The sequence below is a fragment of the Chelonia mydas genome, chromosome 21 (genome assembly GCF_015237465.2).
Source record: "Chelonia mydas isolate rCheMyd1 chromosome 21, rCheMyd1.pri.v2, whole genome shotgun sequence".
NCBI lineage: Eukaryota > Metazoa > Chordata > Testudines > Cheloniidae > Chelonia > Chelonia mydas.
The window spans coordinates 14283844-14307464 of NC_051261.2; the positions used below are offsets into that span (position 1 = coordinate 14283844).

Here is a 23621-nt window from a genome sequence, read left to right on the forward strand (position 1 = left end):
CCAGAAGGGTACCCAGAAGTCACCTACTACAGGACAGGCCCAACAAAGAAAGTAACAGAACGCCACTAGCCATCACCTTCAGCCCTCAACTAAAACCTCTCCAACGCATCATCAAGGATCTACAACCTATCCTGAAGGACGACCCATCACTCTCACAGACCCTGGGAGACAGGCCAGTCCTCGCTTACAGACAGCCCCCCAACCTGAAGCAAATACTCACCAGCAACCACACACCACACAACAAAAACACTAACCCAGGAACCAAACCCTGCAACAAACCTATCTAGCGAGCATATCTATTCAAGGGACACCAACATAGGACCTAACCACATCAGCCACACCATCAGGGACTCATTCACCTGCACATCTACCAATGTGATACATACCATCATGTGCCAGCAATGCCCCTCTGCCATGTACATTGGCCAAACTGGACAGTCTCTATGCAGAAGAATAAATTGACACAAATCTGACATCAGGAAGCATAACATTCAAAAACCAGTTGGAGAGCACTTCAATCTCCCTGGTCACTCAATAACAGATTTAAAAGTGGCAATTCTTCAACAAAAAAACTTCAAAAACAGACTTCAACGAGAAACTGCAGAACTGGAATTAATTTGCAAACTGGACACCATCAAATTAGGCCTGAATAGAGACTGGGAGTGGATGGGTTACGACAGAAACTAAATCAATTTGTTAGTCTCTCAGGTGCCACAAGTACTCCTTGGCACCTTAAAGACTAACAGATTTATTTGAGCATAAGCTTTCACGAGTAAAAATCCCACTTCTTCAGATGCACAGAGTGAAAATTACAGATACAGACATAAATATACTGACACATGAAGAGACGGGAGTTACCTCACAAGTGAAGAACCAGTGTTGACAGGGCCCATTCGATCAGGGTGGATGTAGTCCACTCCCAATAATAGATGGGGAGGTGTCAATTCCAGGAGAGGCAAAGCTGCTTTTGTAATAAGCCAGCCACTCCCAGTCCCTATTCAAGCCCAAATTAATGGTGTTTAAATTTGCAAATGAATTTTAGTTCTGCTGTTTCTCTTTGAAATCTGTTTCTGAAGGTTTTTTGTTCAAGTATAGCTACTTTCATATCTGTTATAGAACGTACAGGAAGACTGAAGTGTCCTCCTACTGGCTTTTGTATGTTACCATTCCTGATGTCCGATTTGTGTCCATATATTCTTTTACGTAGGGATTGTCCAGTTTGGCCAATGTACATGGCAGAGGGGCATTGCTGGCACATGATGGCATATATCACATTGGTAGATGTGCAGGTGGAGGGCTGGGGTCATCCTTCCCCATGGAATTAGAGACCACCACTGTCCCACAATGATATGTAAACTTCATACACTGAGATCTCCCAAAGACAGTGAAGGAAATTGGCATGCCTGTCACATACAGCATTCTGATTAACAGTTTAGCACTGTACAAAACTCAAAGCAGCACATATAAAATTAATTTTAAAAAACTGGTTAACTGATAGCTAAAAGTCATTTAAAAATGGGAACACCTCATCTAGTGGAGTTCTGCAGAGCTCTGTTCTCGGCCCGATGCTATTCAGTATATCTACCAAGGATCTAGGAGAAAAAATATACATTAATTGATGGTAAAACTGGCCGACAACACAAAGATTGGTGAAGTGCTAAACAGGTCAGTGACACAGAGTACCTTGGAGCACGTGGAAAACTGGGCTTATTTGAACAACGTGCATTTTTAATACAGCCAAATAAGGTCAGACATCGGACTAGGATCAAAGACTGTGCCTCACACTTACAGCAGGAACTGTATCCTGGAAAGCAGTGACTCTGAAAAGGACGTAGAAGTCCTGGTGGAAACCAACTGAACATTATCTCCCAGTGCAATGCGGGGGCTAAGACAGCTAATATGATCCTTGGATGCATAAACAAAAAGATGTTGAAACCACTGGGTAACTGAGGCTCTCTGGCCTGTGTTATGCAGAAGGTCATTCTGGCCTTCCACTCTAGAAATGTTGTGGTCTTACCCCAGGCTCTCTGTGCTGTGCTAAAGGACCTGAAGCTGGCTTTGTGCCCGGAGGTTTCCCGGGGTGCCAGGCGATGCATTTTGCCTCTGGGCCCTGGCTGAGGCAGGAATCCTTCCACTGGGCTGCATTTTGGCAGCCGAGCTGGCTGCTGAGTGACAGATGAGGAGCATGGCCCCTCTGTGGAAAGGCCCCTGCAGCAGGAGCTGGAGCAGAAACGTGATCAGGGCAGGACAGCAGGGCCTGACAGCAGCTGCCCCCAGGTATGAAGCAGAGCTGTCCTCTCTCCTCCCCTCTAGGTACACCTGCCTCCCTCCCCCCACAAGGAGCAAGGCTGCCCTGTCCCAGTCTCACCTTCTCCTTCCCTGGTGTGCAGATTAACCCACCTCTCCCACTACAGGGGCAGGCTCAAAACTCCCCCACATGTGCAGCTCCCCCACCAGGGGCAGGGCTCTCCCCCCCCCCCCATCGGGGCCCTCCCCCCCCAGGTCTGCAGGTCTGTGACACTTTCAAGGTTACCTGGGGGGTACAGGGTAAATCGCTACTGTCTGCTTGTAGCACAAGGGAGCCTTATCTGTGCCTACCTGGGGAAACTCGCCCCAAACAACCAGCTGCTGATGACACAAGCACCCCACTCCGGGCTCTGTGAGCCCCAATTCTTTCCCGATTGGCACACCCCAGCCCTTAGGCTCCCTAAGAAAGCAGAGACAACCTGGGGCTAAATCTCTGGAGTTAGTTAACCCCCAGAGCTCACACTGACCCTGGGGCACAAGTTCCCCCCTTCCTGACAGTACCCTCGAGTGCCCAGCCCCTCGACTTCTGGGATGCACCCAGCTTCTCTGCTTCTGCCACCCAGCTCAATAGCGTCCCCTCCTTCAGCTCTCTCCGAGACACCTTTCACGAGACACTGGCAGAGTTGCCTGCATAATGGACACCATCTCGTGCCGTTCTTTCTCCCTTTGTACAGTTCCAAACTGTGTGTCTCTTTTCATAGCCGGGGCGTTTTACCCTGAAGGTCCCCCCCACTGAGGGTATTTTTCAGGCGCTCTTTTGGGCTTTGCCAAGGCTCAAGCTCACGCCTTGTCTGGACTGTCAAGACGTGGCCGGGCTGGGCCAAAAGCTGTCAATTGTTCTCACGCTTGACGGAGTCAGCTCCGAGATCCGCCCACCCCGCTTCACCTCTAGCAGCTTTGGACCCCGATATTCTACAGGTGACAGAACCCCGAAATATTTCCCATACACACCTCCAGGCCAGCCAGCGCGTCCCTTGCGTTGGGCAGAGACTGCACCCCGCCCCATGGGTGAAATACTGTGAAGAGGGTGATCAGAGGGGAAACGTGCCCAGCGGGGCATAGGCAGGGCCCTGGGTAGAGACTCAGAACTGTGTCTTTCGGTTGCCAGCGTGGGGCATCTGGGTCACAAGCTTCACCCCCAGGGGGGTCAGGGCTCTGCCGTCCATCTAGGTGTGCAGCCAGCTCCCCAAGGACCTGGTTCAGGGCCCTGCCCTCCTCGCCAGGTTTGCAGCCAGCTCTGCCCCCTCTCCCCCCATATGTGCAGCTCCTCACCCCCTATCAGGGCTCCTCCAGGTGTGCAGAGCTCCCCCCTCTCCCCCCCAGGTGTGCAGAGCTCCCCCCTCTCCTCCCCAGGTGTGCAACGCTCCCTCCGCCCCCCGAAAGCGAAAGCGGCCGGGAGCGAAGGCGGAAGCGCGGTGCCCGCTCCGGGCTGCAGAGGGACGCGCCGGCCGGGCGCCGCGCTCAGGGTCGCCGCGGCTGCCGGGGAGCGAGCGGAGCCGGCATGGCCGGGGCGGGGATCGCCAGCTTCTTCCGAAACAGCGTGCGGCGCCGGCTGGCCCGGAGAGGTGAGGGGGGCGGGGGGGACCCCCCAGCCCCACCCGCGTCCTGCGTCTGGCCTCGCTCCGGACCCCTTGCTGTGCGCCCCCCGACCGGTCTCCCTGCCCCATTGCTGCGCCCTCCTCCCCCCCCCCCCGCTAGGTCTCCCTGCCCCATTGCTGCCCCCCCCCCGCCAGGTTTCCCTGCCCCATTGCTGCGCACCCCCCCCCGCCAGGTCTCCCTGCCCCATTGCTGCGCCCTCCCCCCCCCCCCCCCCAAGGACTCCCTGCCCCATTGCTGCGCCCTCCTCCCTCCCCCCCAGTCTCCCTGCCCCATTGCTGCCCCCCCCCCCCAGCCCCGACAGGTCTCCCTGCCCCATTGCTGCCCCTCCTCCCCCCCCCGCCGAGTCTCCCTGCCCCATTGCTGCCCCTCCCCCCCCCCCGAGTCTCCCTGGCCCATTGCTGCGCCCCCCCCCCCCCCCCCCCGCCCGCCCGCCCGCCAGGTCACCCTGCCGCATTGCTGCCCCCTCCCCCCCCCCGGGTCCCTCTGCCCCATTGCTGCGCGCCCCCCGCCGCGTCTCCCCGCCCCCCCGGCGCTTGGCTCGGGACTGGGAGCTGTTCTGGAAGGAGGATCCGGGACTTTCCTGCGGGGGCGGCAGCCTGGGATTCCCGCGGCCCGGAGCGGGAAGGCAGCGCCGGCCCCGGCGACCCACGCAGAGCTCGGAAGGCAGGATCGGGCCCGCTCCCGCGGTGACCCGTGCCGCTGCGAGGGGGCTTTACGGGGCTCCCTCTGCCCAACCCGCTTTGAAATCCGCTGGCTCTGAATCCTGCCTGTCCGGGGCACCTGCTGCCTCCCCTCCCCTAGCCCGGCAGGCTCTGGGTGGAGAGCTCACACCAACTCCCACCGGCTGGCCACGTCTCCGGTGCCCCGACCTGCCGCGGTCATTCACACCTCTGCAGAGCCCCGCCTTCCCGATTCACACCGCTCTGCCCAGCATGCGGGGGCCATGCACATTCTAGTTTTACACCCTTGAAATGCTGCTGGGATAAGCTATTAAACAGGGTATAGATTCAGAGGTATGGTACCTATATGCCCTCTGTTACTGGAGAATCCGAGCAGGGCACAATCTGACTTGTATTTGTTTGGCGAGGTAGGGCAGTGCCACTCTCCCCCTTTTACAGGGCGGGAAACTGAGGCACGGAGAGATACCGCCCCCCCAGGACGAATCGGCTAGAACCTGAGTCTCCCAAGTCCCAGCCCTAACTCTTGGCCCTGTCTCGGTCTGGCTCTTATCAGTCCTCAAGATAGTGGGCCCTAAAGTCAGCTCAGAATTGCAGCAGTGCTGGGAAAACATTCTAACCATCACTGGAAAACGGGGAGACGGCTTGCAAGATAATGTACCTTGAAATATTCACTGGTCTCTGGACCGGGCAACAAGAGAGACCATTTACAGGGTGCTTTGAGTGTCCCAGATACCTCGGGCTCGGTGCTGCCTGAATTCAAATGCCAGGCTTGATAGAAGTGGAGGCAAGGCTGAGGATCGCCACTTTAGAGGGGCAGCACTGGCTGGGCCTTCATTTTGTCATGTGGCATTTGCCATGTGGCGCCCAGGGAGGAGTGGAGGCCAGGGGCCGCCCTGCCAGGAATCCGCATGCCCATCATTCTAGTGCTCTGTGGGCGCTGGAGCGGCAAGCCCTTCGGCTCTTCTGGGGAAGGCTGGTTTTGTTTTTTTGATACTTGTCAAGTGTTTGTGAAGCTGTAGAAAACCCATTTCCTCTCCGCTAGGGCAGGTGGGTGTCTGCATGCTGCAACAGAGCATGAAACAAAATTCTTCTGCACCGCAAAAGTGGCCAGAGAAATGGAACATTTTATGCAAATAATAAAATATTAAAGAAATTCTGTGCTTAAAGGTCTGATGTTATCACAGCAGGAACCGCCCTGCTGAGCCGGAGTGAGCCTAGTAATCATTCCAGTTCTGATCTCATGTAGACAAGGCAGAAAGTGTCCCTTCTGTACCCCCCATGCAGTGCTGCCAGGAGCCTGAGGGGTGTCTGTGCAGGGCTTATCTATGCCAAGAAATTACACTGATCTTAACTCGCTCAATTCAGAAACCAGTTTAGTGAAATCCGGGCAATTTCAGTGTCGACTGGGCCTCAGGGGCACCTTCCTCCCACACCCCCTCCCCTGAGGGTCATGCCAGGCTGTACCAGGAGGAAGAGGTGGAAATGAGCTGCACCCGCTTTGGGTTCCAGCTGCAGCTGTTCGCTCCCGGTACCCGCTCACCCAGCCAAACAGACAGACTTCCCTTAGTGGGAAGGAGTCTGGAGGCCAGTCCCCTCCTCCGGAGGTGGTCGTGCTACTCCCTGTTGTCGTCCCCCCCTCCTTATACCCAGCCTTCACCAGCCAGGCCTGTTCCCTCCCCCGCTTTCCTGTCATCACTGAGGGAGAGCTCCATCAGACCAGAACCACTCCCACCTCAGCAAGGAAAGACCTGCCCGCCCCGCCCCCCGTTCACAAACTGATAGGGACCAATTCTGGCTGATCCACCATCAGGGTGAACGCCTCACCTCCCCAGCCATCTCAGACCCCAAACCAGCAGGGCGGCCTGCGGGAGTTGCTGGGGTGTGGGCAGGATGTTGGGCGAACGGGGAGACGTAGCAGTAAACTTTTGTTGCAGCAGCCGAGATCTTTCCGTCCTGAGTCAGAATGCTGTTCCCTGGCTTCTGAGTAAGTGGCCCCCGCCCCCCCATGTGGGGCTGGCCCATGCTGCTCACCGCCCAGGCCCAGGGGGGACCAGCCCAAGCCACCAGCCCATGCCACTGCCCCCACTCCTGCCCGTGCAGGGCTGGCCTGGCCTGCGCTACTCACCCGAGCCCTCTCTCCCCTCGCGCAGGGCTGGCATTGCCCCCCGCACATTCCTCTGCACCCCGCTTGGGGTCACACCCCACTTTTGGGGCAAAACTGATGAACAGTTGGCCAGTGCAAATGAGACAAATGCTCTTTTTTGCCAAACAAGTCGGGACAGTCGGGACAGGGCTTAAAAAGGGGACTGTCCCAGCCAAAGCGGGACCTGTGGTCACCCTACTTCTGAGTGGATTGGTTTGTGTTTCTGAAAGTGCTTTGGAGATCAAGGTCCCCGCCACAGGGTGGGCTGGCTCTCTCTAGCTCTTGTCATGGTGCTCATTGCCCGTCTCCAGTTCTTTCCCACCACCCCACCGGATTACATCCATGGCAATGACCACGTGTCCCTTGCTGGAGTTCAGGGCACGCTTCTTATTCCGTGTGCACGGGGCCCACTGGTTGACCTGTGCAACCAATTTGACCCAGTTTCCTTCCTCCCGTCTCCCTGTATGGTAGGATATCCTAGAGCGTAAGTCCGCTGGGCACTCTTATCTTCTGCTGAGGCACTGTGGGATAGAGGCCCAGATTTTCCCAGCATGCACTGACACAAACCCAGCTGGCGTGGAAGGTATGGATAAGCTCAGGTGGCTTTTATGACTGCCAAGCTACGGAGTGGACACAGAGCTACTTGTAACCCATTAAGATGACTCTCCCCCCAAAATCTCAGCTGCATTTGCAAGGCAGAGGGGCTCCGAAAGTGCTGTTGGCACTCCGTGCTATTTCCAGTTAGGGGTGTCGGGATTTCAGAAGGGAACAAATTATTGGTGCGTGGTCACTTGATACCTGGTGGAGAGATTCAGACAGGTGGCGTCTTGATCCTGCCAATATTGGAAGCGCAGTGGCTGGAGTGTATTTTAAGGTTAGACCAGGCAAAGCATGAGCAAGGACATAGAGCCATGAGCACTCCTGCACTGGCTCCCCAGGCATGGGCTGGGTGGGGCCCAATCAGGATCTCTCTTCCCCTATATTATTGGAAATCAGAGGATAACATCTGAATTCGGTCAGTACGGTAGACACCAGATCCTGCTTTTAGCTGCAGCCTGCTGCTTTGCTGAGGGTGACCTTTTGACAGGAGGGTGCGCTCCAGTAGGAAGTGCAGCCTTTTGACCGTAGCAGCTACCTCCCGCAGCTGCTGTACACTGGCAGGAAAATCTTCCTCCACTTCCAGTGCTCTCAGTTATGTCGGACAAGGCTGCTGTCCCAGCTTCCATAGGTACTCTGAGAAGAACCTCTGTACCATCCAGGAGGAGCCTGGCTCCTCCCTGCACCCAGCAGATCTAATCTCTTCCAGTAAAGGACACGCATGGTACTAGGTGCCTAGCAGGCGTGGCCCTGGGGCTCCTTTCCGAGGACGGACCAGCAGCACCTAACACTGCTGAGGCCTCATCTGGAGCACTGTGTCCAGTTTTGGGCCCCACACTACAAGAAAGATGTGGAAAAATTGGAAAGAGTCCAGTGGAGGATGACAAAAATGATTAGGGGACTGGTACACATGACTTATGAGGAGAGGCTGAGGGAACTGGGGATGTTTAGTCTGCGGAAGAGAAGAATGAGGGAGGATCTGATAGCTGCTTTCAACTACCTGAAAGGGGATTCCAAAGAGGATGGATCTAGACTATTCTCAGTGGTAGCAGATGACAGAACGAGGAGTAATGGTCTCAAGTTGCAGTGGGGGAGGTTTAGGTTGGATATTAGGAAAAACTTTTTCACTAGGAGGGTGGTGAAACACTGGAATGCATTACCTAGGGAGGTGGTGGAATCTCCTTCCTCAGGTATTTTTAAGGTCAGGCTTGACAAAGCCCTGGCTGGGATGATTTAGTTGGGGCTTGGTCCTGCTTTGAGCAGGGGGTTGGACTAGATGACCTCCTGAGGTCCCTTCCAACCCTGATAGTCTATGAACTGCAGTACTCCAGATGAGGCCTCACCAGTGTTGAATAGAGGGGAACAATCACGTCCCTCAATCTGATGGCAATGCCCCTACTTATACATCCCAAAATGCCATTGGCCTTCTTGACAACAAGGGCACACTGTTGACTCATATCCAGCTTCTCATCCACTGTAACCCCCTAGGTCCTTTTCTGCTGAACTGCTGCCGAGCCATTCGGTCCCTAGTCTGTAGCAGTGCATGGGATTCTTCCATCTTAATTGCAGGACTCTGCACTTGTCCTTGTTGAACCTCATCAGATTTCTTTTGGCCCAATCCTCTAATTTGTCTAGGGCCCTCTGTATCTTATCCCTACCCTCCAGCGTATCTACCTCTCCTCCCAGTTTAGTGTCATCTGCAAACTTGCTGAGAGTGCAATCCACGCCATCCTCCAGATCATTTATGAAGATATTGAACAAAACTGGCCTGAGGACCGACCCTTGGGGCACTCCACTTGATACCAGCTGCAAGCTAGACATGGAGCCATTGATCACTACCCGTTGAGCCCGACAATCTAGCCAACTTTCTATCCACCTTATAGTCCATTCATCCAGCCCATACTTCTTTAACTTGCTGGCAAGAATACTGTGGGAGACCGTGTAAAGTCAAGGAACAACACGTCCACCACTTTCCCCTCATCCACGGAGCCAGTTATCTCATCATAGAAGGCAATTAGATTAGTCAGGCATGACTTTCCCTTGTTGAATCCATGCTGACTGTTCCTGATCACTTTCCTCTCCTCTAAGTGCTTCAGAATTGATTCCTTGAGGCCCTGCTCCATGATTTTTCCAGGGACTGACGTGAGGCTGACTGGCCTGTAGTTCCTAGGATCCTCCTTCTTCCCTTTTTTAAAGATGGGCACTACATTAGCCTTTAGAAACTTGTTTCAAAGCTGACTTCCTCCTGATGCTGGACATCCCTGTGCGGAGGCCCTGGCTGTGCCTGGGGCAATCAGGGGACTGGGCTAATGTGGGGTTTGGAACAGGCCCCAGTGTGTCACTGACAATGTCAGGTCAAAGCACCCTCTAAGGACTGCACGCCCCCCTCTTTGGAGTGCATGCCCAGCGTGTGGGCAGTAGGAGAAGACTGGTGCCAGGCTACAAGGATGGCACTGCACCTTTGGGCCCCCTCTCACTGGAGAAGAGGAAGGTGGTTGTAACTGGCCCGATAGACACCCCCCACCCTTCTGAGAGCCCATCCCCAAAGCTTGGGCAGAAGGAGAGGGTGGCAGCCAAGACCCTTGTGCTCTGGGCAGAGGAGAAAGGGCTTCAGGGTGACTCACCATGCACGCAGTCCTTGTAGCCCTCCTCCCGCTTACTCCTACAGCTGGTCAGAGAGGGACAGAGCCTCCATTAGAGCAAAAGGCTTCACCTCTACTTCATCTGGTCCTGGGCCAGAGCTGGGGGAACAAGGCATTTTTGGAACGATGGCCTCAAATTTGGAGTCCAAGGTTGCCCTGAAGCTGCTTTGTACAAACTGGGATGTGATGCTTGCTTAAAATAAGATGGATGCCACCAGCGAGAACGCAGGGCAGAGAGGCTCTTCTGCAGACCTGCCTTGTATTCATCCCTTTGCTGTCGGAGTGCTGTGAAAGGGACAGACCCGGGTGCCACTATGCTGTCTGCATCCAAGGCTCTCATCTGCCCAATTCCACTGCCGTCGGTTTGGCTCAGAGCAGGCAGTCCTACACTAGCAGCGTATGAAACCACATGGGACCCTGGAGTATTGGCAGAGCTGTTCATAGGCTTCATGATGGGTGTAGACACTGGCCATGGAGGTTCTAGCTCCGCTGAGATGTGGCCCCATGGAGGGAGTACCCCTCCCAGCTGCATGCTATGATTCATCTCTAGCAGTCGTCCCCTGTGACGAAGTGGGACGGTTCTTAATGTTTCCTCTGAATACTGTAGGGGTGCCTCAGTTTCCCCTATGCAGTTCTTAAGTCTCTAGGGGGTGGGATAAGGGGGTGTAATTGTTGCAGAGCAAAGGGCCAGTGTACATAAATGGCCGACACTCTGTCTCCTGGCAACTGATGGCCTGGGCCCTTCCCCCCTGCAAGGTGAGAGCTAAAGGGGTTGGAGAACAAAGGAATCTGGTGACCTCCTGGCCCAGGAAAGGGACAAAGCCCAGAGGAGGAGGGGCTGGAGAGAGTTTCAGTTTGGGGCTGGCTGGGGAGGAGGAGTGAAGTACAGACGTGGTTGTCTGGCTCACTGCCCCGCAAAATGAACCCGGCTGAGGGGTCCTGTTCTCTGCACCTACAAGCTCTGAGTTAGACCATGTTCCTGTCATCTAATAAACCTCTGTTTTACTGGCTGGCTGAGAGTCACGTCTGACTGCGGAGTCGGGGGGCAGGACCCTCTGGCTTCCCCAGTACCCCGCCTGGGCAGACTCGCTGTGGGAAGCGCACGGAGGGGCAGAGGATGCTGAATGCTCCGAGGTCAGACCCAGGAAGGTGGAAGCTGTGTTAGCTTTTTGCCCTGAAGACAGTCTGCTCCCAGAGAGGAGGCTCCCCCAGAGTCCTCACTGGCTTCTTAGGGAGCAGTTCCAGAGCATCGCCCGGGGACTCTGTGACATCCCCCTCATCCCCCCGAGAACTTTCTCAAGTCATTGAAGACAAAACTGAGGGTTCCAAGAAGATGGAGGAATGGGAGAGCAGATATAGAAATGTCGCCCTCGTTAATGCCTGTTGTGATAATTGGGCCTACCAATTTACCCTAGTTGCAATCTCAGTTGTAAAAAGTATATGAAAGTTCATAAAATGTTACTTTCCCTTAAGGTTTGTTGTTATAGGTTATTGCAGGGATCGGCAAACTTTGGCCCGCGGCCCGCCAGGGAAAGCCACTGGCAGGCCGGGACGGTTTGTTTACCTGCAGCGTCTGCAGGTTTGGCCGATCGCAGCTCCCACTGGCCACGGTTCGCCGTTCCAGGCCAATGGGGGCTGTGGGAAGTTTTATCCTTGAGATCTTGGCTCAGCTGTGCACCAGGCCACTCACCTGGCAGAACTTACATTAACTGCCAGTATCCGGAATGCAGGGGAGCCCTGGCTATGCCCCCTCTCCCTATGCCAACCACAGGGCGGGGGGGGGGTGGAGGACCTGTTGCACCTGCTGTATGCTCCCTGACGTTTCCCCCTCCCAGCTCTGGCCATACCAGCTTTAGGAGCACTTTGTGCACAGGAATGACAGTTTCTCCCAGACTGCGCAGGGTAGAACAGACAGACTGCAATAAATATGGCCCCATCATTTCATGATTTCTTGGTGCCCTAAAGTGCATTTGCTCCACGTGCTTTGCTGATCCTCTGCACACCTCCACCCCTGTGTGATGCAACTTGTGGTTATTTCCGTTCTGTTGAGCCTTGGACTTGGGGTGAGCAACCCTGCCCCGCTCTAATAACCCTGTATTGTAGCCACTTGTCACCTGCTCCGGGGGCAATAAAACTTGAATGTTAATGGCACAATCCAAATGATAACGGCCAGATATATCCTGGGATGAAGAGGTTATTGGAGTTGGTGTACATCGCATTGGAAGGACAGCTGCTTTGTGTGTGCGCACAGTGTCTTGCGGGTCAGAAGGGGTCTGGCTGTGCTTGGTATAAAGCGCAAAGCAGGTCTGGGCTTGGTTAGTTCCGGGATGGGAGACCACTGTCTATTCCAGGCTTTCTGTTTCGCAATAGCAATGGCTTCTCTTCGGGACACAGAACGGAGAAAACAGCGTTAATGCAGAACGAAGGCTGAGAGATCCCGCACTCTGGATTCCTTGCAGCGGGGGAGCACCCTGCACATTTGTGGCTTTAAAATACTGCCCTTGCTGATGGGCGGGGTCTCTGACGGACTTCACACCCACGGGCTCTGCTGTGTTGGTGCTAGGAGGTGCTTGGCCTCCCTGCCCCGGCCCAGTCAGCCTGCTCTGTACTGCTTCAGGGCGCGGTGTAGAAGTTAAACAAGCAGCGAGGGAGTGACCTGGAGAGCCCAGGTTTCTAGGTTACATTGTGAGAGTGACTCATGTAATCTTAAGAAATAGCCCATGTGGCTCAATACTGCGACTGCATTTAACTTTCTGCTCTCCGGAAGCTGCAAGGCGATTTTCACACCCGCTAGGATTTCCTTTTTCCCTTGGCAAATTTGTAAAAGCCCTTCCTGTTCTCCCCTGGTGGTATTAGCTCTTTTTTCCATAGCAGCAGCCCTTGTCTGTTCCTTTCAGGTTTGAACAGGGGGTTTCTCTTTTCTCCTGTCACCTGCGCAGCCGGCAATTAAACGTGAAAGTTAATGGCACCATCCAACTGACAGCGGAGGGGGCCAAATGCATCCCGGGATGAATACATTATAGGAGTTGGTGTAGGTTGCATTAGAATGACAGCTGCTTCCTGTGTGATAATCTCCTGCTGATAATAGCTCATGTTAATTAATTAGCCTCTTACAGTTTGCATGGCAATTTCCACCATCTCTGGATGTATATATATATCTTCTTACTATACGCTCCATTCTATGCAGCCGATGAAGTGGACAGTAGCCCACGAAAGCTTATGCTCTAATAAATTGGTTAGTCTCTAAGGTGCCCCAAGTCCTCCTGTTCTTTTTGTGTGAACACAGTGTTTTACAGGTGCGAAGGGGCCTGTGGACGTTCTTCTTCTGAATTATCTTAATCCATTTTGGAAGTGGATTAAGCTAATTTTGAATGAGAGTCTTCTATTCTAGAATAAAATCATGCATGCAGGGAGTTAATCAGGAATTGGGGGGAGGGATAGCTCAGTGGTTTGAGCATTGGCCTGCTAAACCCAGGGTTGTGAGCTCAATCCTTGAGGGGGCTATTTAGGGATCAGGACAAAAACTGGGGATTGGTCCTGCTTTGATCAGGGGGTTGGACTAGATGACCTCCTGAGGTCCCTTCCAACCCTTATATTCTATGAATAGCTTATTATGCTTTACATTTGCACATTGCCTTAATCCAAATTAACATCCCAGTATAGACAAGCCCACAGTCTGTGTTTCCTTGTTTGGTTGCCTCCCTTCTCCATTTCCAGTGCAGGTCCCGGTGCATTACGCCCCGCTCTCTGAGCCGAACTGCATTCTGGATCACTAAAAAAGGCACCCCCATTGGCTGCCATGTCACCATACACCATAATTTTTGGGTTACAGATGTAAATCAGGACGCATCCCAGGACGAAAGCAAATCCGAATCTGCAAGGAGGCCGGGAGATCGAAGCCCCTTCTGCTACTCACCAGGACAGTTCTTCTTTGAATACCTTGTCGTGGTCTCACTAAAGAAGAAATCAGGGGGTGATTATGAACCCAAGATAATCTACCAGTTCCCAAAGGTGAGGAGCCCTGTCCTGGTTACAGAATGTGCACGTATTTGTTAGAAGTCACCTCAAAACCATCAGGGCTCTGGTCAGCCTAGATTACAGCAGCCTGAGGCCATTTTAACTTAATCTGGGGGGACAAACTGACCCCAACGGGCCCAAAATATGGGAAGTGCAAAGGAGACTGAGCACAGGCTCTCTCAATCAGAGCCCCAAACTCTTTTCTTCTGTCCCACCCACCCCACACCTCCTAGCAGAATCCTGCCTGGGGGAGAGATGCGGTATGTTTCAGGAGCTTGATCCCTTTTCGGGGAAAGGAGGAGAAGGGTTGAAAATGGTGTTTCTGATGGGAGGTTGGCTCTTGCCTTCCCTTGGGAGGGTCAGCCCGGCTCCAGAATGCACCTCTGTTCATGGTCACGGTGCCTCCTTTTCAGCTTGGAAAGCTTCATTGTGGGCTGCGTCAAGTACAGCTGAGTCTTGGGTCTGGCCTTGCAGCTACCAACAGCTATGCTGCCCTTCTCGCTTAAAGCCTATGCTCCCCAACTAGACTGGGGAATCCTCGTGTCCACCCTGGAGGCAGTCTAGAGAGACAACGGACTAGGTAGTGACCCGCTCTTCCAGTCCCGGGGCCCTGCACTGCTCTGCCGACGCACCGGTCGTGACCTACAGAGCCCAGCTAGAGAGTCCAGATGTTTCCCTTGTGCAGTGGCCTGGGCTGGATCCTCTTTTATTGTGATTTTACTTCTAGTATCATTTTCATTTCAGCGTGAGAACTTACTGCGGGGCCAGAAGGAGGAGGAAGAGAGGCTGCTGCAAGCCATCCCCCTCTTCTGCTTCCCCGACGGCAATCACTGGGCCCCACTCACGGAATACACCAGGTGACTCCCAGATTGATACGGGCTAAGGGACCAGCCCGGAGCCAGCGCTGCAGCAGGGGCCCGTGGGCAGGGAGCGGGGAAGGAAAAGCAAGTCCTTGTGCTCCCTCCTACTGCCTGGATGTCACAGGAACCCAGTGAGCTGCCTGGGTAGGGAGAATTTCCCTGCCTGGCTTCTGCAAAATCAAACCACTCCTGGCTGAGGTTTCACATTATTGGCTCTTAACCGTTGCAGTTTATCTGGCCAGGGGTTAGTGCTTCATCATCCCACGCTGTTTAGTGCTCGGGCTGAGCATCTCTCCTCTAGATGTTTCGTGGTCGGTTTATTTGTTCCTCTTGATAGTTATTATTCATTGTGATCACAAAAACGGCTAGCTCTTATCAGGAGATTTCCAAGCGCTTTACAAAGCAGGTCGGTGTCCTTATCTCCATTTTTATAGATGGGGAAACAGAGACCCAGAGCGGGGTCATGACTTGCCCAAGGTCACCCAGCAGGCCGGTGGCAGAGCTAGGAATAGAACCCAGCTCTCCTGAGTCCCGATCCGGGGCTCTGTCCACTAACCACACTGCCAGCCCGTAGCACCTCGAAACCCCAGTCACGGGCCAGGCTCCCGTTGTGCTAGGACTGGACAGGACCTGCCCCAGGGGGCTGACAGTCTAAGCCAATGGACCTGACTGGTAATCAAGTGGAGGATCCAGCTGTTGGGAGCGTCAGTCACTGGCAGGGTAGGGGGCTAGGCTGCCATCTTGGGCAGTGCTGGGGACTCTCTCCCCACCTCCTTTTGCCCCGTCACTCAGTGGCTCCAAGCTACGTTCCTGCGGCTCTCGTGCCTCGACCCTTAGCAGCGCAGTGGAAACACGTTTCTCCTTGTCTTTCAGTGAAACCTTTTCGTTTGTCCTGACCAACGTTGACGGCAGCAGAAAGATTGGCTACTGCCGGCGGCTGCTGGTGAGTATCCCTCGCTTTAAATAATCTGGTCTCATGCCGGCCATTCGCGCCCTGAGCAGCCAGCTTGGCTGCAGTGCGTCCCCATCCCCCGGGCAGTGCAGGGAGAGCAAACCGAGCCAAGCTAGCCCCAGGGAACCGCGTACAGGAGACTGTCACTCTGCAGTCGGCTTTCGGGGGGAGTGCTTGTGCCCAGCCCTGCTGCAGCTGCAGGCATGGCCTGATGCCAGACAAAGAGGTGGTCGGGGAAGGGTGTGCGTGGAAGGGTAACTGGCGACAGGTGCAGGATGGGGGTGGGGAAATGTGCAGAGAGGCAGGAGGAAGAGGAGGGCTGGTGGAGGGCACCTTGGTATCGCATCTAGTATGATGAAACTGCTGTACTCCTTCATGGCTCCCTTAGAGAAACTGAGAGAGATGGGCACAGGACTGGTTAGCTGCCTTTGAAGGCCTGACTGGCTCAGAGGCAGGACGATGAGATACGGATGGTTACCTCTCGGGTGCTGGTTTGAATCCAGCCCAGTTCGGCTGCGGTGGAAGACTGCTACCAGGGCCGCTGAACTGTGTATTGTGGTGTTGGTCACCTACATTCAAGGCCCTGTGTTGTCCCAGGCAAGATGCACCTAAATTCTGTGTGGAGATCACTAGATTCTTCAGCCTCTGGTTGAAATTTGGTGGCAGTTTCAGATCAACTTGATTTATCTGGAAGGTTTAGAACATAAGAACGGCCGCACTGGGTCAGACCAAAGGTCCATCTAGCCCTGTGTCCTGTCTTCCAACAGTGGCCAATGGCAGGTGCCGCAGGGGGAATGAACAGAACAGGTGATCATCCAGTGATCCATCCCGTCCGCCATTCCCAGCTTCTGGCAAACAGAGGCTAGTGACACCATCCCTGTCCATCCTGGCTAATAGCCATGAACTTATCTAGCTCTTTTTTGAACGCTGTCATAGTCTCAGCCTTCACAACATCCTCTGGCAAGGAGTTCCACAGGTCGTGTGAAGAAACACTTCCTTTTGTTTGTTTTAAACCTGCTGCCTATTAATGTCATTGGGTGACCCCCAGGTCTTGTGTTATGAGAAGGAGTCAATAACACTTCCTGATTTACTTTCTTCACACCCGTCATGATTTTATAGACCTCTTTCCTATCCCCCTTAATCGCCTCTTTTCCAAGCTGAAAAGTCCCAGTCTTATTAATCTCTCCTCATTCGGAAGCTGTTTTCTGACCCTTTTCCAATTCCAGTATATCTTTTCTGAGACGGGGCGACCACATCTGCACGCAGTATTCATTGTGAGTAATCCCCACCCCGGAGCGACGTAAGTTACGCCGACCGAAGCCCCAGTGTAGACAGCGCTATGTCAGCTGGAGAGCCTCGCCCGGAGGTGGAGGAATGAGGTCGACGGGAGAGCTCTCTCCTGTGGGATTAGAGCATCTTCACCAGATGCGTTACAGCTGCGCCCGAGCCGCATTTTAAGTGCAGGCGTGCCCATAGCCTTCTAGGCCAGAAGGGACCCCCCACGTCATCTCGTCTGACTTCCCGTATTTCACAAGCCGCCACCCGGCCAGCCGCACACCAAGCCCCGCAACCAGACGTAGCCCAGTTTATTACAGCCCTCAGGAGACTCAACTGTCGACGCGGCAGGCAGAGAGCAGGAGGCTAGCGGCGCCTTCCCTTGTCTGCAGGCTCAGGAAAGCTGTAGGGGCTTCGGTGACTCCTAGTCCGTGTTTTCAAGCTTTTCTTCAAGCCCTGAAAGGCTAGGAACTCCCAAGCTTTTTTAGTCTGGTGCTTAGATGCTGAAGCACAAGCCTGCAGGCCAGGAACTGTGGAACCCACGTGGTCCTGCCTCTGCCCAGCACCAAGGCCCTGTTTGCTGTTCGTTCTGTTCAAGGCCTGACGTGATGCGAAAGCAGACAGAGATCGGTGCAGGCTGGGAATTGCGCTGCACTGTTAACGGGCTCTGAAATCGTTGCCTGCTTCGGTTCTCTTGAAATAACCCTAAAGATGCCCCCAGCAGGGAATACATAGCATCCCGGCCGGGGAGACAAGCCAGCTCAGCTGCCTGAGAGGCCTCGCCATGGATCACCGCCTTGGCATGCCAAAGCCTCTGTGCGCATTGAGTGCAGACAAGTCCGCGCTAGCGCACCCAGCTGGGGCGCTTCCCCCCAACCAAATCGAGGTCTTTGCCAAGCGACGCGTCATTCGTCTCTGCCCGGCAATTCCTGAACCAGACTCCGCCCCGGCCCCGAATTCCACCTTAGGAGGGGAGTCGGAATCCCCTCCTGAGCCGCCCCGCTGGCTGCCTGCCCTCGGGGCCGGGGAGGCAGACGTTGTGGCGGGGCGGGTAAGTGACGCCCTCCAGAGGCGGTGTGCATGGAGGGTCAGGGCTACAGTATGCTGCCTCAACCACAGACCCTGCCTCAGTGTCTCCTGCCTGCAGCTTTATCCCCACCATGAGCCTGTGGACCTGTCTCTCCCAAACCTGCCGTGCTTAGCTAGCCGCCAGCTTAATGCCTCACTTGCCTTCCTGACACATATTCTGTTCCATGGTCTCTACTGTTACCCTGTGCCCCTCCCCAGACCTGCTACATCCCCACTCCGTGCCTGGGGCTTCCAGAGGCATGCTGGGCAGCATCCGCAATGATTCCTCTAGTCGGCCTGCAGGGCCTTTTTCTGGAGGTCTGTGGGCCAGCGGGAGTCCTAAGCGCCTTCCCTTTGCCTCAGAGACTGTGTATATGCGTCTACTTCTGGGGTGGGGCATCTCCTGCAGCTGAGTTTGGAGAGGAACAGGGCTGGTACCAGCCTCCTTGCTTTTTCAGCTTGTTCTGCAAGTTTCCTGACTTGTAGTTTACGTAGCCTGGGAGGACCAGCTGGGCTGTAGGCGGGTGGTATCATTAACCAGGTCTCTGGGAGGCAGGCAAGGCCAAGCCATGGACGGCTCCTAGCTTTGCTGACACCTGGCTTTGCATTCCTCGGAGAGGCCATGGCCCCGCCCCGAGTGGCAGTCCCCATAGTGATGGGGTTGGCATGGGGGGGCTGGCTCGGTGCACCTGATAGAGGGGGTAAGAGATTGTGGGGTACAGTTAACCCTTTGTGTGCTGATCCTTCTTTCAGCCCGTTGGCCGGGGCCCTCGTTTCCCAGAGGTCTTCTGCATCATCAGCTGCCTTGGCTGCTTTGGCTTGTTCTCCAAGGTAGGAACGCCGGCTCTCACGGGCAAAACACTAACCCAGCCTGCATGCCCGGTCCGGGCCTCGTGCAGCTGCTGGTCCCCGTCTTGCTGCTGCCAGATCTACAGCTCGGTGCAGGGAAGGACTTTTGCCTGGGGGAGCAGCTGGTGATGCCACGGCACTGAAGGCCACCTCTCTGGGGCTGAGGAGGGCGAGGCCTGTGGTGTTGAGGCTGGTGCTGGCTGCTTTTCCTCAGTGAGGACGCAACTGAGCCGCTGCTGTGCCGCCGGGAGGGGGTGGGGGGCCGGGCGGGGGCTAGCCGGGGACTTCTTTGCCTTGCTGTGGCTGACGGGTCTCTCCTTCCCATAGATCCTCGATGAAGTGGAGAAGAGGCGGCAGATCTCCATGGCCGTCATTTACCCCTTCATGCAGGGCCTCCGCGAATCCCCCTTCCCGGCTCCGGGGAAAACGGTCACCATTAAAAGCTTCATCCCTGATTCCGGAACGGAGGTTTGTGTCGGCTCAGTAATCTGTGCTCGGGTGCTGCTGATCTCCACCAGGGCCTGTCTCTCCACCCCTAGGAGCTGGTCTAAGAGGAGGCCGTGCTGGAGCGTGTGTCCGGCCGTCGGGCCAGCCGGAGCTTTGTAGGCTTTCCTCAGTGCAGTCTCTGCTAATGCACGTCATGTCTCCGGCTGCCTAGGGGCAGTAATAGACGAGGGTCACAGGTCAGGGTGGACAAGGGGCGCTGGCTGAGCTGAAGAGCGAGGCTCTGCTGTCTGGGAACGACAGGTTAGGGAACGACCCCTTGGAACGAGCTGGCCACTTCGTACCAGTGGCGATCGAGCCAGCAGTTCCATCAGTTCTCCACCCTCTGGGGGAGAGTTGGAGACGGTCGGGTGTTCCATATTCCAGCCGTCCAGCCTGACCGCTATGGCCGGGTTCTCCCAGGTGGCCGGAAGGTGCAGTGAGATGGGCGCTGCCCAGTACACAACTGGTGTAGCGCTCCGTGAAATGCTCCGTGTCGGTCCTGCTGCGAGGATCTATCAGCACAAACAGCCGTTAATGCCAGCGGATGTGGCGTTCACACTTCTTGAAGCTGCTGTTGCAACCTCTCCCTGCAGCCTGCAAGCCATGATTTCAAAGAGGCTGCTGATTTTGGGAGCCCAGCTTGGACCCCCTTGGGCCTGATTTCCAGAGGTGCTGGGCATCCTTTCATGTCAGCCAGAGCTCGAAGTCCAGTGCCACCTAGAACAGCTCACTCTGCTCCCAAGCATGCTTTGGGGGGCTCGGCTCGAACAGGCAACCAGGGGAGAGAAGTGAAGCCTAGCAGCATGAGAGCTGGGGGGAGAAAGCAGATGTGGCAGGGGGCCCACGGTTGGGGCGTGGCGAATTGGACTGAATGGTGGGAAAGGGGAGCAAAATCATGCTGCGTGCAGACAAGGGTGGCGTGGCCGAGTCAGCTGTGCGAAGAAATGATTTGTAAGCAATTGTCATCAGTGACAGGGAAAACCCTGGTAGGTTAGGAGCTGGGGAGTTTGGCGTCAGGTCGAAGGACGTGAGGCCGATTTTGGAGACACCAGTGTGAATCTGGATTAAAAGTGGTTTCAGTGGAATTGCACCAGTGTATCCCAGGTCCCTGGAACTACATGACACTGCCCCTAGAAGCCTGCACTGTTTCCCCCAGCTCTGCAGTCCCATACAATCCGTGCAGGATCCCTTGTGTTATTGAATGTTGTATTACACGTAGCTGATGTGACTGTGTGTCCGGATTTTTCAGTGTGCTCACAATTCTATACTGACCACTCCTAATTTGAGTCGTTTGGTTGCTGAGTCAGCAAAAGCTTGGGCTTTCGGGACAAGGAAGCAGAAGCCTGGCCGCCTTCACTCCCCCATTTGATCAGAGCGGCGAGGACTTTAAATGAAGTGCTCCTTCTCCAGCAGCCGCCCTTGCTAAGAAGCGACACTCACTGTGCTCAGCAACAGGGAAGCAGTTAGCTCAAGGTTTCTACAAAAACAGCGGTGAAAGAGTTAACAGCATGGCCTTTTTAATCACTTTCATTCACACCTCCCTTTGTTGAATGGCAGCCATTCACACCTCTCCTGGAGCTATTGTTTCATGCTGAGTGCAGAGACTGCTTTGCATCTGCTCTTCTCAGCTGGCAGTGCTAGACACAAGACACTGGGTTTATAGTAGACAATTGTGCCCATTTAACAAAAAGATTGGGGGGGGGGGGGGATAGCTCAGTGGTTTGAGCATTGGCCTGCTAAATGTTCAATCCTTGAGGGGGCCATTTAGGGATCTGGGGCAAAAACTGGGGCTTGGTCCTGCTTTGAGCAGAGGGTTGGACCAGATGACCTCTTGAGGTCCCTTCCAACCCTGATATTCTATGATTTTAGATATCTATCTAGTTAAAAGAAAAGGAAGACTTGTGGCACCTTAGAGACTAACAAACTTATTTGAGCTTAAGCTTTTGATGAAGTGAGCTGAAGTGAGTTTCACTTCATCGAAAGCTTATGCTCAAATAAATTTGTTAGTCTCTAAGGTGCCACAAGTCCTCCTGTTCTTTGTGCGAATACAGACTAACCCGGCTGCTACTCTGAAACCTATCTAGTTAAACCGTAACAAACCCTAATACAGATGCATGGGGATCAGTTTCAGCCTTACTGGTGCCTGTTGTTAGCTTAATTCCGTACCGTTGGCTTTGCTTTAGGAGTTTGCAGTTGTACAATTCAGTCCTGTCAGTGCAAGCCCTGCAATGGAGACAAGCCTTTAGGCCTCCTCTGCACTGGGGTGGGGGCTGCTGATGTAACACAGGTGCAAACTGGGACTTGCTCTGCTTTGTAGGGGGGCTGAGCTGAGTGCATTGCCTCGTGCAGACAGCGCATTCCTATTTTTGACATGAGAGGTTTGACTGCAGTGCGCTGATGCAGCGGTTGTTTTGGAATGGGGCATTGCAGCCACCTCGTCCCGTTGCACATTGGGTGCTGGGTGTAACTGAGAGCGGGAGCCGGCTTGGCACAGGTTCTGCTCTGCCAACTTCCTGGGTTATGAAATCTCTTGTGATGCTGCAGCAAGAAGGGTAAGATTGTGTAAAGACTTGGCCTATTGCTTCATGCATTGGCTGCTGGCAGCACTGCGGAGATGGGAGCATTTTCTTCAAAAGCGTCAGCGTGGCGGCTTATCCAGCACTGCCAGTGGAGAAGGGAGCTGCTGCTAGGGAAGGCGAGGCTGGGAGCTGGCAGTGCGTGGGAGAGAGAGGGTAATGTAGCCCAATGTGCAGCAAAGCCCAGGCTGGACTAAGGTCTAAGTAAGGTCCTCCACTTTGAGTGGTGGGAGGTTGTTCCGAATGCCTGGGGCTTCTCCTGGATCAGTAATCCAGGGCTCAGCTTTTGAGGCTGGCGAGAGGTCTGGTTTCACCTGACTGGCAAAGGCATGTAATATAATGACACCAATTAGTTGTAAGAGCTCAGCTGGGCTGGAATGAAGTCTAGCCAGCCTAACAGGAAAAGATGTAGAGAAGGGTAGGAGTGTCTGGAAACAGGCATTCCAAATGGCCACTAACTACAGGGATTGCAGCAACTCCATTACCTCTCCTTTTGTGGCAGTCTCGATGCTGCTTAATGTGGCCATTTGGAAGAGATATGTAAGAGGCAACGAGATGGTGCTGCATAGGTACCTGCATGGGACAAAGCTAGTACAGGAATCGATGCTAGCGGACAGAGGCAGATCAGTGTCCAACTGCTGGAAGTCAAAAAAATTACCACTGGAACTGGGATGCAAATTTTCAACCATGAAGGTTATTGTGACATCATCCCATGGAGTCTCAACATCCAGATTAGGTGTCTCACTCCAGCTCAGTCACAAGTTACTGGCCTCAGTGCAGGAATCGCTGGGGGAAATTCTCTGGCTGGTGTCATGTAGGAGCTCAGACTACATGATCAGAGTAGTTCCTTCTGGCCCTAGAATTTATACACTCCAATGCCTAATGAACACTTGGGAGAAAGGATATCTTTGTTAAAGATTCAACACCACCCACCCGGTTCAGTGAGGCTCACAAAGCAACCCCCCTAAGGCCTGGTGTACATACTAGTTTGTTCCGGGTTAACTAAGGGTGTGCTTTGTAAACTGGTCTAGTTAAACCAGTGCAAGTATGTGTGTAGACAAGGCCTAAAATACCCTCCATCAAAACCAGGGCAGGCCAGACATGACACCCAGATATCTGGGCTCCTCCTACCAATGTCTCTGCACTTTCTCCCACCCTGCACTCCGAGAGCCCTTCATGAGAAGCTCCGCGAGGCTGCTGGGGGCTGATGAGAACTCCTGGGGATTACTGGTAATTGGGGATTACCTATGAATTCATGGTGTTGGTAAAGCAGCTTTGAAGCAGAGGACTGGTCCCCGCTGGGAACTTGTGCCGATTCTAGTCTGGGGCATAGCTATATGGTGCACACCAGGAAAGATATGGCTTGCCTGTCACGATCTTATCCCGCTGTCAAGCCGGAGTCATCTCCACCAGTAAACAGAGGCCGTGCCTATCTGCGCTAGGGGTTTGCATCGAGGCACATCCCCAGGGAGGACACGGTCAAGTAGGGCCACTTATTGCCTCGGCCACGCTCTTATTTGGTGCACCAGTCTCCCCCACTCTTGGTCTGTTAGATCGATGAACTCTGGGC

General features: G+C 54.3%; 1 protein-coding gene across 1 annotated transcript in view; it reads left to right on the top strand.

Moving 5' to 3' along the window:
• Window positions 1–3567: 3567 nt before the first annotated feature.
• The window catches only part of DENND2D (DENN domain containing 2D), a 30363-nt gene continuing 10309 nt past the window's right edge, over window positions 3568–23621 (top strand). Inside the window, exons 1-6 of the mRNA XM_037885096.2 lie at window positions 3568–3872; window positions 13801–13979; window positions 14730–14842; window positions 15719–15788; window positions 18894–18971; window positions 19317–19457. Of these exons, the coding sequence (XP_037741024.1) occupies window positions 3809–3872; window positions 13801–13979; window positions 14730–14842; window positions 15719–15788; window positions 18894–18971; window positions 19317–19457 (645 nt within the window). The 5' untranslated portion in view covers window positions 3568–3808. The remainder of the gene's footprint in view (window positions 3873–13800; window positions 13980–14729; window positions 14843–15718; window positions 15789–18893; window positions 18972–19316; window positions 19458–23621) is intronic.